Raw genomic sequence first — 17,560 nt, 5'->3', positions numbered from 1 at the left:
ATACTGCAGGATGTGACTATGTATAAAGATGGTCTGAAAGGAGACGTACTGTACTATGGGACTGAAAGGATGACACTGTATATAAAGGGTCTGAGGTTAATTGACCTGTCTTTGTTGTCTCCTGCTGAGAGACCAGTGATGTACAACTTCAAATGCAGCTTGATGCATATTGCAGAGGATTATCTTCTGTCATTTACATCAACAGAGCAGCATTCTCAGTCTCTCCTCACTGATCCTCACTACCTAATAATTACAGGTACCGTGGTGAAGTGCAGGAGAGTTGAGCTCTGCTGAAAACTAGTTAACTATGATATGAAAACACACATGCAGCTATACTGATGTAGGTGGCAGAAGACAATTTTGGTCAGGCAGGGTTCTATACAGGAGCAGACCGTGCACAGAATCATAAGGAGAGCTCTACAGTCCCTAAGGTTCCTGACTGTGGCGCTATAGACACCCCATGTTGAGGCTGATAACTGTCAGTCATACAATCATGTGGGCACATCTCTATGTCCAGTCCCTGTGGAATGATGTCTATGCATATGGTCATCTCATGCAAGGACCGATCAGAGGAGACCAATAAAGACAGAATGTAATCAACAGAGACAATTTCATCCATATCGAGTGCAATGCAATGAAATTCGGCAAGTCCAGGCAATCTTGTTAACCAAAATCCACTGGGTTTAATTATTGGGGAAGATGTGGTCTGGCCCTTCTAAAAATTTTTTTTTTTTAGTAAATACTTGTATGTTCCATATAAGAATAACAGCATTACAGCATCTTTTCTTCGCGCCCTGCATTGTGTCCAACCAGTGCTGGCTATGTGAGGACAGGCCTCTTTAATAACACCCAATTGCCAATTGTTAGTTATGAATTTTGAGGACACCCGTAAGAACAAGGGAAAAGAACCTCAAAACATCTGTCTTCAGATGGGTGTCTCTTCATTTTGATGACGACTCTGGTTTGGCTGAATATCCGTGGTCATGTTGCAAGGGATAGACATGGACTTGCAGGGGGAGCTAGCCAGCCTTCTTCCTCCTAGGGGGCTAATGAGAGATGCCTCGCTGTAGTACATATACACTAGAGACATTACAACATTTCTGCTCAGTTATTGCCTGTGTTGTATATTCTGTATGTCGTCCTGTTGTGCTCCCTCTTTTTCTGTATGACATAATGTGGATATATGGGGATCATTTCCGAGATTCGTTATGTTTTTATTCTTTTGTTTTTTTCCCAATTAAAGGGCTTCCCTGGTGACTTTGGAGAGAGAGGTCCCCCAGGACTTGATGGCAACCCCGTGAGTAATTTGTAGTACTACACAAGAACCATTGTTATGAAAGGAGGTGTCTTAATTTTTTGCAGGCGGCTGTTACATGGGATCCAGCAATAAGGAATGTTCTTAGTCACGCTGTGCATGAGGAAAAGCGTATAAATATAACTGGGCCGCAGTGCCGTAAAAAAATAAATGAAGCTGCATCTTCACTTAAAAATAGATTTTGGATTTAGGTTGGACATGTAGAGAAAGGGAAATGTGAGTCTAGCCTCCCGTCCACTAGGACATAGTGGAGACAGCTTGTTGGGGACATTACTTCCTTTTATAACAGCACTCTTCTGTTGCCAGAAAGTGCAATAGATCATTCCTTATCTCCCTTCTCTGTTGAGCTGTCAGAAAATGCAAATATAATATTCATCACTAAATCCAGATGGCAATTGTTCCGGCGCTGCCGAAGTACACATAACCCAAGAAGTTGGTGAGTTAGCAGATGGAGGAAATCAATCTCTTATCTGGCAATCACTATCAGTTTCTGAGTAGCGACTAGAACCCCCTACGGATCCTGAGAGTGAAGGTGTCACTGCACTGCTTTTTCACGCTTTTTCACACTTTTTCCTTACACAGAGGCACTCTTGGTCACTTGCTTTGCAAGGAAGTGCTGCACCATTCCATGCAAGTGTGTGGGACTGTCCTACAACTCACTGCACCAAGAGTTCTGCTGTGCAGGGGAAAAGATTGATGATCCTGGCTACGCAAAAAATTTGTGTGTGTGGTATCAAAATGCATATTTGAGCATGGGTGACAAGTCGGACCACCACTGATCTAATACTGATTGTCAATTCTACAGTCCCCGATACACTTTATACAGCTGTCGAACAATTGTTCAGCTACCAGCTGCCTCACCCAGCTCTCCATACTGAGGAGCGCTCGCTCTGCCAAGTAGTCTTGTGTTCTCAGAGAAAACAATAGGGTCGGTAGTCCGAAATCGGACATGCCACATCCTCATCTTTCTAGGGTCCCCATACACATTAGGCAATGTTAATATGTTTGGTATTTGGTCAGTATTTTACATCAGTATTTGTAAGTCAAAATAAGGAGTGGAGCAATCAGAGGAAGAGTATAATAGAAACACGTCGCTACTTCTGTATATCTCACCCACTCCTGGATTTGGCTTACAAATACTGATGTAAAATACTGACCAAATGCTGATCGTGGCCTTCGACTGTCAGCTGAACCCATCTATATCAACAGTTTCTGCTTACTTTATCACTTGTATTGGTGGGGCTTAAGGGTAAGCTATTTATTTTAAAAGACCAGATAACCCCTTTGAATTGTTAAAATAGTTTATTTTTAAAGATCCCTTAAAGGGAATGTCCAGGATTCGAAAAACAAAGCTTCTTTTTTTCAAAAACAGCTCCACACCTGTCTAGTGTTTGTGTGTGGTATTACAGCTCAGCACCATTCACTTCCACATCTAATCTTCAACTGTCCCTTTTAAAATGTGGGAATTGCAGCTATATGTCTAGGGGTCCTGATACGATCTAGAAAGATCTTAGTTGATAGTTTTCTATGTTTTGGATTCTTGTGTTAAGGTTTGATTTTTCTAAAACGCTTTTTATTCTTTATGCTCCATTATAGGGAGAATTGGGTCCCCCAGGTCCTGCCGGTGTCCCTGGATTTATTGTAAGTACCCTCTCCAAATACCGCATCTCACTATTAATATTTGTTGGTGCATTCCTGGCGCTCCATTTACAAAAACATTATTTATTAATCTCTCCTTGAGTTAATTTTTCTTTTACCCGCACAAGGTTTCTACTGCTAGGAGAGGAGGTGTTTATAGCCTGTGTGTTTCCATCATAAAATACCAAGTATTTTAATTAAGGAGGGCTGGTGTCCGCCCTGAGCGCACAAGGCAGTGGGCGTTATTCTGCGTATCGCCTTGCCTGCCTATTTAGAAGTAAGCGGCCCTGGTACCTCCAAAGTCTTTTTAATTTTTCATTCTTTATTCTCCAATATACTCTTGGAAACTTTCCAGCAATAAAGTGACTGTAAGAAGTGCCATGTACAGTATGATAGGCTAAAATATCTATACATAAACTTATAGAGGAAGGAAATGAAAACGCCCCTTTAAAAATTGTGTGCACTGAACCTACAGCCTGCCTCCTTTCCTACGACTGCTGTATAGATGAAAGTAGTCTAGCGTTCCCTGTTGTCATCCAATCCAGGCTGGATTTCTTAGCATTTTGTGGTGTGAATATAGCCGATGTTGTGAGACTACAAGTGCTAACATGTTTACCCTGTAGAGTGGCACTTCTGGCCCCTCAACTATGCAGGGAACTGCAACCGACCCCATTCACTTGTATGGGAATGTACCGCAATTCCTTGCACATCGAGTGGCCTGGCTGCCTCTTTATTCTTAGGATCGTGTGGTCTCTAAGCTCAGAGCCCACCGATCATATCTCACCACTTTAGAAGATGAGAATACACCCTGTTTTGATGGTTCTACCCATGACTGTCTGTAAAATCTGCTTTAAAATGGCATAAATAAAGAATTTATAAAAAAAAGAGGAGCATACCCCTGTAAACCTGTGCACACCAAACCATGATTAGTCGATTACACAGCTGTTGTTCAAAAAAAGGGGTTTCTTGTTTCCTATAGCTCCGAGGACCAGATCAATTGCACTAAAGTAGGCCTCCACTAAGGGATATTTGTATACACTTGTCAATCTTGAAAAATGTCCTGTTCCCTAGTAGAGAACTCAATAATACCGCTAAATAGTCTACTGTAAAAATGTAAAAAATCAGGAAATTGTACCTAGAGTCTTGGTTGGAATTTATTACCTCGACTCTGAAGTTAACCACATGGAAAAATATACCTTCCCCTCAGAAGCTCTTTCATCCCTCGATAAGTCAGGAAAAGGGACCTCACATTTTTGGAGTGGATTTGGAAATCCAGTACCCGTAACGTGTAAATCACAGAGGAATACACACATACTTTTTTATACACACACACACACACACACACACACACACACACACACACACACACACACACACACACACACACACACACACACACACACACACACACACACACACACACACACACATATATATATATATATATATATATATATATATATATATATATATATACACATACATACACACACGCGCACACACTGCTCAAAAAAATAAAGGGAACACTTAAACAACAGAGTATAACTCCAAGTAAATCAAACTTCTGTGAAATCAAACTGTCCACTTAGGAAGAAACACTGATTGACAATCAATTTCACATGCTGTTGTGCAAATGGAATAGACAATAGATGGAAATTATTGGCAGTTATCAAGACACCTCAATAAACGAGTGGTTCTGCAGGTGGGGACCACAGGCCACATCTCAGTACCAATGCTTTCTGGCTGATGTTTTGGTCACTTTTGAATGTTGGTTGTGCTTTCATACTCGTGGTAGCATGAGACAGGCTCTACAACCCACATAAGTTGCTCAGGTAGTGCAACTCATCCAGGATGGCACATCAATGCGAGCTGTGGCAAGAAGGTTTGCTGTGTCTGTCAGCATAGTGGCCAGAGACTGGAAGCGCTACCAGGAGACAGGCCAGTACACCAGGAGAAGTGGAGGGGGCCGTAGGAGGGCAATAACCCAGCAGCAGGACCGCTACCTCTGCCTTTGTGCACGGAGGAACAGGAGGAGCACTGCCAGAGCCCTGCAAAATGACCTCCAGCAGGCCACAAATGTGCATGTATCTGCAGAAACGGTTAGAAATCGACTCCATGAGGGTGTTATGAGGGCCTGACGTCCATAGATGGGGGTTATGCTCACAGCCCAACACCGTGCAGGATGCTTGACATTTGCCACAGAACACCAGGATTGTCAAAGTCGCCACTGGCGCCCTGTGGTCTTCACAAATGAAAGCAGGTTCACACTGAGCACATGTGACAGACGTGACAGAGTCTGGAGACGCCGTGGAGAGCGATCTGCTGCCTGCAACATCCTTCAGCATGACCGGTTTGGCAGTGGGTCAGTAATGGTGTGGGGTGGCATTTCTTTGGAGGGCCGCACAGCCCTCCATGTGCTCTCCAGAGGTAGCCTGACTGCCATTAGGTACCGAGATGAGATCCTCAGACCCCTTATGAGACCATATGCTGGTGCGGTTGGCCCTGGGTTCCTCCTAATGCAGGACAATGCCAGACCTCATGTGGCTGGAGTGTGTCAGCAGTTCCTGCAAGATGAAGGCATTGAAGCTATGGACTGGCCCGCCCGTTCCCCAGACCTGAATCCGATTGAGCACATCTGGGACATCATGTCTCGCTCCATCCACCAAAGTCACCTTGCACTACAGACTGTCCAGGAGTTGGCGGATGCTTTAGTCCAGGTCTGGGAGGAGATCCCACAGGAGACCATCCACAACCTCATCAGGAGCATGACCAGGCGTTGTAGGGAGGTCATACAGGCACGTGGAGGCCACACACAATACTGAGACTCATTTTGACTTGTTTTAAGGACATTACATCAAAGTTGGATCAGCCTGTAGTGTGTTTTTCCACTTTAATTTTGAGGGTGACTCCAAATCCAGTCTTCCGTTGGTTAATAAATTTGATTTCCATTAATGATTTTTGTGTGATTTTGTTGTCAGCACATTCAACTTTGTACAGAACAAAGTATTATATGAGAATATTTCATTCATTCAGATCTAGGATGTGTCATTTGAGTGTTCCCTTTATTTTTTTGAGCAGTGTGTGTATGTATATACAGAGTGTGCAAAGCAGTCATGAAAGCAAAAGGTGGCTACTTTGAAGAACCTAGAATATAAGACATATTTTCAGTTGTTTCACACTTTTTTGTTAAGTATATAATTCCACATGTGTTAATTCATAGTTTTGATGCCTTCAGTGTGAATGTACAATTTTCATAGTCATGAAAATACAGAAAAATCTTTAAATGAGAAGGTGTGTCCAAACTTTTGGTCTGTACTGTGTGTGTGTGTGTGTGTGTGTGTGTGTGTGTGTGTGTGTGTGTGTGTGTGTGTGTGTGTGTGTGTGTGTGTGTGTGTGTGTGTGTAGACTGGCATCGTTAATAGTTGTTTTAAGTTTCATGTCCAGCATCTCTAAAATTACAAAAAATAATTCTCTGTATTGAACAGTAGTAAATGCTCTTTAAAGGGTTATTCGACCGAAAATAAAAAAAAATGAAGGAAGCGCAAAAAAAAAACCTCTTTATGGTGTGTATCCACATCTGCCACTATATGAATAAGGTTGTTTGGGTAGTCACAGAACTTTTGGCAAATGTGAAAATATTCTCCGCATTCATTATAGGGAATCTGTCAGCAGATCTTTACTTTGTAATCTGAGTGCAGCATGATGGAGGGGCTGAGACCCTGATTCCAGCGATGTGTCACTTACTGGGCTGCTTGCTGTCATTTTGATAGAATCAGTTTTCTCTGCTGCAGCTCTAGCAGAGCTCGGAATGTTGAGCTCTGTATAACCCCGCCCACACCACTGATTGGCTGATTTCTGTGTACACTGTATATTAAGTTATCAGTGGTGGGGGCAGGGTTACACAGAGTAGGAGGACCAGGAGGCACAAGGCAGCTAGTCCTGTAGTGATAATCTGCTGAAAAAACACTGATTTTATTGAACCAGCAATATACAGCCCAGTAAGTGACACATCGCTGAAATCATGGTCTCAGCCCCTATCTCAGATTAAATAGTAAAATCCTCTAACAGATTTCTGATGCTTGATAATGACATGAATCCTCTTTTTTGTTGGAGCCTTCTTGTCATTGATTTCATCTATCCAAATCAATTAGATCAACATCCCCACAAACAAACACATACGTGCTACGAGGTCTTACTTGCCAACTTTCCCACAACTTTGGGGTGGCTTCTGGAAAAAGGTGAGACCTTCTGGACTATCGGAGGAGTTGACAAATCTCGCAGGCGCTGCAGAAGACTTCCGATATGCAGTGTACCCTGCTGTGTGTGGTACCAGGGGTGTACTTATTTAAACATTCACTACCCATAATCCTTAAAAAGTTGGCATGCATGCACTAGGCAAGATCAGCTAAGCGTTCCTCCATATGGGAAAGTCGGAGGAGATGGCTATCGGCCAACTGATGGTTCAGCCGACAGGTATCTGACATGTACGAGAGCCTTTAGAAATAAACAAGAACACATGATATACTCTGGGGAGGAGATACTATTGAACGGTAATACTATTTTACTGTGGTAAAGTGATGTAGCAAGTTCCCTTTTAACACCCCAAAAAAAGCCCTAAAAGTGTGGGAAATATGCTAGAAAAAATGCACTGTAGGGAATGCGTGTAATACTTTCATATCGACTCACATTCACCATATTTACCACAGCATTTTTTTGAGTAAAAATGTAGCAAAAGTAGTTTGCAACTTGGCAAAATAAATAAAAATTCCTAGTTCAACTATATAGAAAAGCAGATTGATTTACTATTCCCTTGATTTCGCATAAAACTATATGGAAAAGTGCACCAAGTGGTTTACAGCGACTGATCTGGAGCTTCTCCGGGCGGTGCAGACAGGACGAATACACACAAGGGAGGTATATATATGTCCGAAAATAACGCACTCTGACCGTGATGGTGATCAGGGTCAAGTTTCATTGGTGGTAGGAAAGCTTTGGGTAAGGATGGAAGACTGACCACAGGACCACCTAGCAGAGGTGGCGGAGGTCAATAGAATGAGGGGAACGTAGACCCTCGTACAGGGCATGCAAACGCGATATAAAGTCAAATGAGAAAGCATCAGAGGGCATCCAAGCTCTGTACTAGACAGAAGCACTGTTGTCAGATTGGATCCTGCATCTTGTGTTCTGCCGTTCAGGCATGCTGGGTCTAGTAGTGCCCCAACATACGGTGGGTTTAAGTGTATGCACTTATGTATAGGATCTGCATACCATGCACAATTCGCAGGGTGACAACTCCTTGCATATTCCATTGTGGCACCAGGGCAGTAGGGTGGGTCCGTAACTGCACAGGGTTAACGCTACAATTTTTTTTCATTTTACCGCACGTGTGGATTAATTAAATTCTGTTTTTATATAGAAAATCGGCATATAACAATCACTTCCTCAGTTAATCTAATAGAGTTTAATAAACCCACAGCCAGAGGGGAGGAATAAAGAAAATCCGAGCGCTGCCCATACTGTACATAAACACGGCAATCAATGGGCTTAGTGCTGGTCATTAACATATGTTATTTCTGTAGATTGAATATTCATTCTATCCATGCCTATGGTAATTAGGGGCGCAGGGCTCCTCTTTCCTAAATATTGGCACAAGAACCGTCATGGCTGATTTGGGTGACAGTTTGTCTCCAAGACCGAATTCCATTTGTCCGAAGCATTTGTGGATGTCCGCAGGTGGCTTGTTCCCGAAAAAAAAAATTCTTATTAAAAGCCGGCAATTGGTGTAACGTGAGCCCTGTGTGGTTGTAAATAGCTGGGGTCTGTCCTGTATAAACAGGAGCCTGAAGAGGCCTTTATACGAGGCAGCACAAAGAGCAGGCTTGTTGTGCCGTGGGCTCTGAGCCGCTTCCCTGGCTCCCAGCTACAGAGCTCAGAAGTTTTGGCTCGGCCACGTAACCTTCCATGGACTCCAGTGATTCACAAAGCTCCGCTCTGTAATTCACAGGCTTCTGTTTGACGGCATCGCCTTTACCTGCTTCCTTGATGTCAGTAATAATGCTATAGAGTAGCCGTGTATGTATTTTCACTCTAGGATGTGACACAAGCACGCCACCATAGTCAGCAGTCCATTTTTGAAGTTGATGTCTTGGCAGCAGGAAAAGTGAGCATTCGTGACAATCTGAGCGATTTCTGACAAGGGCCACATTTGTGGGGGGTGTATCCAGTAGGCTGTGATTAGTAACTGCCAAAAGTGGAGGTGAGACGGAGACAGGGTCATGGGCTTCGAAGGCTAGCTAACATTTTTTGGGAGTAACAACAAAGCAAAAGAGTCACTGCAGCACAAAGTGATAGAAATGTTCCTGCTGCTTGTGATAGGTGTCAGAACACGCAGATCATCGCAGCTTGTTGTGTAGGGGGCGGTGTAGCCACGGACCAGTCAGTGCCCATACTGAACCCTGTTCACTGCCAAAAAGCACCTACAACAGGCACATGAGCACCAGTACTGGACCTTGGAGCAATGGGAGAAGTTGACCTGATAGCATTTCCTTTTATATTTTGGGAATAACCAGGTCATTACGTCACTTACCCTGGAAAGGGATGTCACCAGGATGCACTAAGAAGACAAGCCGGCAGAGACAGTGCGATGGAGCAATGCTTTGACTGGAAACCTTGACTCCTTGCATCATGTGGATGTGACACGTATCATCTGGCTAAATATATTGTACAGACATGGTATCCTCCCTCATGGCAATGGTATCATCAGGCATTTATCACATATAGGGTGCCTGGTTTCTCCTCTGTAGGCAGAGTTTCCTTCTTACTGTCTCTGCTGCTGTATGTATGTAGAGTGGAGCAGAGAAGATAGGAAGGGTAAGAGACTAAACCCACTGAAGAAGGGAACCATCTAGTCTGGAGCCCTCCAAAGTAAAAGCCATTCCTGGACAAGAGGGAAACGAATTTAATCCATAGTGGTGTCGGCTAAGTGGCGCCCCCTTCATGAAGAGTGGTGAAGTGTCATGGTCCTGTGCAGCTCCCAGACCTCGAAGGCGGATTCTGTATACAGATAAAAACAATTATTCATGTGTTTCATCTTCTAGAAAACTAAATAGATTAGTCAAGTGATGCACATGTACTTGGGATTGATGAATAGGAAGAGTTTATAGGTAAGAATTCCATTTTTTTTTTTCTTTGTAAGTGCATACAAGAGCGCCATGACATCCGGACAGCGCAATCCTCGCCACCAGAGCTGATCACCGAAGAGGCTTGCACTGAACCCATGAGTGTGTGAGGAGGTGAGTAAGCCTCCATTGTTGTTTTAGAACAGCCCATGTAAACCCTTTTAGGGTTATCCCCTATCCAGAGAATAGGGGATAACGTGCTGATCAGTGTGGATCTGAATGCTGGGTTCCCCAGCGATGCGACGATCAAGGCTGTGGATTCTGGGGATCAGAGCTCTGCAGCCCGGTCTTAAATACAGCAGAGAGGTGCATGCTCTGCCTCCACACCATTCATTGCCTATGGGACTGCCAGAAATGGCCTAGTACAGTCCCATAGATGATGAATGGAACAGGTGTCAAGTATGCACACCTCCATATAGGATGGGGCTGAAGACCCTCAATCTCAGGATCGCAGTTGGAGCCCCAGTGATCAACAAGTTATCTCCTATCTCATGGATAGGAGATAAATGGATTCTCCCAGAAAAAAATAAGTTCACTTTTCCGTAAGTGTTTGGAAAAGAAACTGAACTAATCAGATTTCGTTATTTTTGAACCTCAGACCCAAATCTGCTGTTGTCAGTCTGGTTCTTGGCTAAAAGTTAGAGTGAAATATTGAGCTTTGTATGCAATTTATAGGGTCTTTTATAACTAACTGCTCATATTCCAGCCCCCATTGACATAGTGCTACTCATAGGGTTATTTTTTCCGTGTAGTTAGCCCATACCAGTAATGCGTGCCACTTGGTATTCCAGTCGAGTCGTGGGATAGTGCAAACATGAAAACAAGAAATACCGTGAAGATATAACTACTATATGTTAGGGGACGTGCTCGCGTGATTCAAGGCCTAAATATTTTTGTCTGTTAAGCCATTCAAAGTCAATTTCATCTCCTCTCCTGCTAACCACAACAGAGGAGGATAAAGCCGCTCAGTTCATCTGTGTGGATGCAAATAATATCACAGCTGGGAGCGTGCAAGCCTGCGGAGAGCTGTGCCCCGAGACGGTCCCCAAACCTTTCAGTAGATCAAGTCTCCAGGACAATGCTGGGTCTACTGATCATATCTGTCCCAGGCTTGTTGAAAAATGAATGGGCACAGCTCATGTTTCTTTGATCTTTCACCCCCTCCATCTCCGCTTCAGTTCGTACTAGTCAGCGGTAGTAGAGCCAGGTAGCTAACAGACAAGAGGAGCCTTCTACGCTGGTCATAGGAAGCTCTTTCAGAATATGAACTACCCTTGGCTCTCCGCCCGTCCTCAAGCCACTGTACACAGATGGGAAGATCTCCCGTGCAGATAAAATAATAGTTGGAGACCTCATTTACCGCTGGGCCATAGGAAGTGCAGAGATGAGAGACTGGAGAGATTCTGTTTAACTCTTGAACTGCCATTTATCATACTTTATTAGCATGTGTGGTTCGCACTATTTATTGATAGTCATTGATTGTTAGATTTCCAGTCCTGTTTTGCTGTTTTTTTTCAGGAATCCTTTTAATAATAATTCTCTTAATTATGTAGATGCAGTTTTGTGTATTTGCGATGCAGTGCTGCAATATTACCAATAAGACCTCAACAGACTCCCACACCCCCTACACAATATTTGAGGATCACTGTGATATAAGAATCATCTGCTGGGAATCTGTTTTATAATAATACCTTAAAGAAACAATTGGAGAGATTGACGAACATGCTCTTTTACACAGATCAAACTAAAGGGGCTTTTACAATGTAAGGTAATCGTGAACGAGCATAGTTAAAAACGCTCATTTCGTGATTATCTTGCGGTGTAGACAGGCTGCCGATCACCCGATGAACAAGAAAAACGCTCTTTCATCGGGTGGGATGATCTTTTGTGCAGCGCAAAAGGGGGTGCATCGTCCTAGGTAAACAGGACTCGCGCTGCCGAGAACCATGGCAGCCTATGTGCTCGGAGTGATCTAGTATACTATAGCTCGCTCAGTGCACATTGCTTACTTTGGTCAGTCAGTCGACCACCGATCTGTAAAAGTTTACCGATCGTTGGTTGTATCGTGCTGCCGTTAGTGCCATGTAAATGGACCTTTAGGCTAGATCTTAAAATGCTGAAGTAGAACCAGAAAAATATTCACCAAACTAAATTGGTAATAGGGTATATATATTTACCAGAGAACCATAGACAGAAAAAATACCCAATAAAAATTAACTTTTAATAATTATCCTTAAAAGTGTACTCTATAGTACAAGTGAGAAAAAACTACACTAACTAGTAACAGCACTCCAGGCATCAATTTTCAAGGTCCCTCAGACTGGTGTAAAATCATCAGCAGTATAGTTATTCCTTAGGATTAGTCCCTTCGTCCCATCTGAACCTTAGGGTGAAAAACACTCCGCTGTTAGGTAGGGAGAGAAATCCTATTAGGTGCTATTCAGGGCAAGTTTGTCTGAATTAATTGCTAATTTCATATTATATTCTCCTTACATGGTATCCTGTCTTTGAGATAGATGTGTAGTTTTTTTCTCACTTGTACTATAGAGTACACTTTTAAGGATAATTATTAAAAGTTAATTTTTATTGGGTATTTTTTCTGTCTATGGTTCTCTAGATCTTAAAATGCACAACATTTATCGGAGTATCTCATTCTGTTTGCGAAATTCGGGGCATCTTTGGACTGTCCAGTCTGATCTTACACCATCTATTGGCTGGCTTGCTTTAGCTTACTAAATTACAGCAAATTAAGGTACACAGCACAGTTTTGGTGCATGGGATTGCAATTTAGGGCATGACTCTTGAAATGGAGAATGTATATAAAACACTAAATACATGTGCCGCAAGGTGTGAAAGAATGTTTTTGTGCTCATTAAGCCAATTTTCTGGTGGATGTAGCTTAGTTAATCAGACTTACTGTTTTTTTACTTTATTGTTTTTGTGGTACTCTTAATACGTCTTCCATTTTCCCCCTGGATACGAGCGGTTACCTCTCCCATGGTAGCAGTGGCCTACATACTTACCTTTCACAGATGGTGTGATGTTCATTCTCTCCCTCATGGCACCCATTGTGCTCTATATTACATTTGATGTTGTTCTCTTTGGACGGTTGCACACATCTGACTTTCACGGGCTGAGAATGTCCTGCCCGGACTATGGTCTCCTGACCCAAACGTAACAAATTCAGTTATTCTTATGAGGCCTTTGAATTCGGGTCAGAAAATCCACGACTGGTCTGGACATTGCAATCCGCACTAAGCCCGTAAAAGTCGGATGTGTGAAACCAGCCTTATGGTGGGTATACACGAATGATCCTCTGGTGAATAATCCTTCCATTGGCACAGCCAAACACATTTTACTCTGTATTGGCTTGAGGAAAGCAAATAATTGCTCCGTATATTTTGATTTTTCTGCGAAAATGTTTTAGTGGCCTTCCTTCCAGTGAAGTTTGATAAACGGACAATGATTTTAACCAGCTGATCATGGAGTATAATGTGTGTGGCTGTGACCATTGTTCCCCAGCTTTTCATTCGTTCAATGGTTGCTAAGTCATCAACCTATTTCCATTTAATTGGTTTGGTCGTCTTATGCTATTGTTCAATTCTGTTTTCTGTAAATCAAACCTTTCCTATTTGTTGTCTGCTTTGTACTCTGTAAATCTTTTCTGAAAGCGCTATTGTTTACCGCTCTCTTCAGGGTGACATGGGTGCTATTGGACCTATAGGCTTTATGGGACCCAAAGGTTTAAAGGTAAGTGCCCCCTTTTTGAAAATTATTTTTGGCCAAAACGTTAGTAATCAAATATATCCACATGTATCGTTAGAAAGTATCCTGTATGAACCCATGTAGAGGAGGGAGTGACACTGCAGATTGGAAATGTGATGGATCGTCCCTGGGTTTTTATACTTGAACTCTTCACACAGCGCAGGACACTTCTTTAATGCTCATGTGTCTTTTTGGGGATATATCTCTTCCTAACATGGCCATCAGTGTCAGGACTAGTCTGTGATAAACCTATGTAAAGTAATAGTATCATATTAAAGGGAACATGCCGGGTTCCATAAGCCCCCCCCAAACTGCCACTATCTCTGAACTTTTAGCCCAAATGTTTAGTTCAGTGATAAAACTAATTTTTCACATCGCCATATGCGTACATCATCCCCACTGACCTCGTCATCTCAGGAACTGCATTGATATGTAGCAGGCTGTGCTGTCCCTTCCTGCTCAGGAAAGCACATGGATGCCATTCTTGAGACGACGCGGCCAGTAGGGATATGTCAACCACAACTAAGGGCATCAGATTAGTCTGGGTGAAGCCACGCCCTCCGGACTAGTCTTAGCTAATTAGCATATGACGAGCGGCACATTTAAAAGTTGTTTTTGCACAAAGTAAATATTTGGGACATGAAATGCAGGAATAGGCCTATGTAACCTATTGGTGGTTTTGTGGGGGCTTAAGGGACCTCTATTACAGTAGTGTACAAAAGCATCAGATTAGAGGTTAATACTTACTCTGGAAATGAATTTATCCAGTTAAAAAAAAAAAAAAAAAGATCCTTCCATGTGTTTAGAATAGTTCTACCACTTACTTATACACTTTAATAATCCAAACTGCCCCGATCTTCATCTATAAGCAGCAGTCGGTCCTGGCAGCACCATTTCTAGCTCGTGCTCAGCACAGGGGAGCATTTCTTGTGTCCTCAGTGTTGTAGGTGTGAACACGGCTGGCTTATTTCAATAGGGATGCCAGCAAATGGAGCGGATATGTTCAGGTCAGGACACCGTTGATGATTGACGTATATTAGTAAGTTCCATAACTTGGTCTTTTAACTACATTTAAGATATGGTGAACTTGTTTATCACTGGTATTTCTGGTGAAATAGGAGAGTGAAGAAGTGGAGTTCTCCACTGCTTGTGGTGTTCAATGGGTCTTGTCTCACCCAGCTCCAAACATGTGTTTGTGGCCTATGACTGGGAGCAGAGGGCGATGTGCATGTCATGGTCGTATAGGGCATAAGGGAACAGCAGGGATGGAGAGGTCTGTGCCGGCCTCTTTAGCTTGTCGATGCCCTTAATTTTTCTCTGCCAAGTTTTGCAGATTAAAGATGCACAGTAGAGAGCGATTAGTTCTTTCTCACAAATCCCAGAACCCCTATGCACTTGCATGCTTGATACGGCTGAGCAAGCATGTGCTCTCCATAGGCCGAAGTGAGTAAGCCGCTGCTGGATCCCTGATCCTTCCTTTCACTAACATCTTCTCGCAGGGGAGAGACTCTTCTGTCATATGTATGGGGGGGTCTTTAGATGAATATACAGAGCTGATTGTCAGGCTTGTATCACTTTGCTTTACCAGGTAGGTGGAAGTAGTATTCACCTGATGACGAGAATTATGGTACAATTAATCTGCGGATTCTGCTAAAATGTGTATTATATTTAAACTTTATAATTGAAGGAAATCTGTTTGCTGTCCTCTTTACACAGCTCTCGCACTGTTTTGCAGGGGCTGCCGGGAAACGCAGGAGAATCTGGACTGAAAGGTGATAAGGTGACCAGAATACTCCCTTTACTGCATTGTGTTTTGCATGCAAAGACTCCAGTATCTCAGTATCTTTCTCCCTCTGTATTACATCCTTCTACCCTGTAGTCAGTTTATAGAATGATCACTCACCTCAGCAGGTAAAAGTTAACGCAATCACGTGGGACCTGGATTGTCCACCATGGTGTTTTGTCAGTCCAGTAGTCCACCACCATCTACCCATTGCATAGTAAATGATACAATTGCGCTTTAGATTTGGTCTCTTTGGCCACTTCTGCCATTAGAGACATACTTTATTTTTCCCAAAAGTGAGGAACTTCTACCTTCTTGTAAGATCAATCCGCTCATTGAGGTAAGCTTGGATATGGAAAACACCAATATAGAATAATGCAAGCCAATAAAATCAATGCAATCTTTATTAATAATATATAAAAGAACAAAGATAGAATGATAAAGAATAAAAAAAATGGAATACACAGGCAAAAAAGCCGGGGAGTATCACCATAAGAATAAGTCCATAGTGGAAAACTTGGATATGTTTAGACAGAATTTTGATAGTGTATGTTGCAGGGAAGGTTGTTCTGTAATGGTGACCATACACATTAAATGAATGTCGGACAATCATCCAGTGTATATGGAGATGTCCCAAGTGTCCTCTGATGACTGGGTGAAAATAAGATAAGGCATGTTGGATTTCAACATGCCCATCCTTGTGTTTTCACTAGAGAGAAGAGGTTTTTTGGCAGTGAGTTTTTGTTTCTGGCCCTTTGATTATTAAGAACACACGCACTCTCGGCCAAAAGGGAATTACTAGCATTCATACAGCCATCGTTAGTTTTTATTTTACCCCCCTCCAATTTCTGGAACATGTTTATTAACTTTTCCTGACTAATGAAATAGATTTCCATCAGTCAAAACTATCATTTGTCACCACAGATGTACTAAGCATTTCATAGACTGAAGAAGTGTTTAATTACAAAAAAAAGATTAAAATGGATATTCAGTTTCCATTTGATTTTGGAGCCAAGTCACGGGTCAGTGACCTGGGAGCCGTGCCAGGGAACCTGCATAGTCAGCGTAGTATATAGCGTACGCTGGGGAGTAGATAGAAGCAGATGACGACGCAGCTGATGATGACACAGGATAGTCTCATAAAGGACTTTTTTTGGACAACATCCAGAATTTGCTGTTCCTGTTCAAAAGCACGTGAGAATTTTTGTGGTCTGTTGCGGTTTGTTTTTGGTTCTTGGTTACCTCTCATCTTTACCTACCAGCAAATTGTAAGCATACTCCAGTCCTTCTCTCTTCTTCTACAGCCTTCTATATTATGAAAGGCATCGTAGGATCACTAAACCTTTTATGTGGCCAATTTATTGTGGTTTATACACCCAGAAGTCACTCTTCTAAGAAAAGATGTGACATTTATGACCTTGTAAAATCATGAAAGAAAGTCCAGTGATCTTCTGAGCTTCCAGACATCTCTCGTATATCTGTAGAGCTTGACTCATGGTCCATTAAACAAATTAAAGCAGGGTACAGAAACACAAAAAAAAAAACTAATATTGAGGAACTGGAGTGGGAAATTTGTGGTGTATACCTTGAGGAATGGAGATATATACATATACACATATGGAACACATCACCAATTTTCTAATTAAATATATTTCTAAAGGTGCTATTGACATGAAATTTTCACCAGCTGTCAGTAACAACCCATCCAATCCACACAGGCAAAGAAATCAAACCATAGATGTCCAGAAATTAAGTTGTGTGTAATAATAAGAAATGACACGGGGAAAAACTATTGAACACATGAAGAAAGAGAAGTACAAAAAGCCATGAAAAGTCATGACACCAGCTGACATCTATCAGTAATTTGAAAGCAATCCTGCC

The 17,560-nt window shown here is 42.4% G+C and overlaps 1 protein-coding gene across 1 annotated transcript in view; it reads left to right on the top strand.

Annotated features, from left to right (window-relative positions):
* Positions 1-17,560, top strand: part of COL27A1 (collagen type XXVII alpha 1 chain) — a 285,000-nt gene that overhangs the window by 80,646 nt on the left and 186,794 nt on the right. Inside the window, exons 13-16 of the mRNA XM_073639999.1 lie at positions 1,244-1,297; positions 2,912-2,956; positions 13,828-13,881; positions 15,632-15,676. Coding sequence (XP_073496100.1) covers positions 1,244-1,297; positions 2,912-2,956; positions 13,828-13,881; positions 15,632-15,676 — 198 coding nt within the window. The remainder of the gene's footprint in view (positions 1-1,243; positions 1,298-2,911; positions 2,957-13,827; positions 13,882-15,631; positions 15,677-17,560) is intronic.

The sequence above is a fragment of the Phyllobates terribilis genome, unplaced genomic scaffold (genome assembly GCF_046119375.1).
Source record: "Phyllobates terribilis strain yellow unplaced genomic scaffold, ASM4611937v1 Scaffold_7__3_contigs__length_470593459, whole genome shotgun sequence".
Lineage (NCBI taxonomy): Eukaryota > Metazoa > Chordata > Amphibia > Anura > Dendrobatidae > Phyllobates > Phyllobates terribilis.
This window is presented reverse-complemented; position numbering and strand designations above follow the sequence as displayed.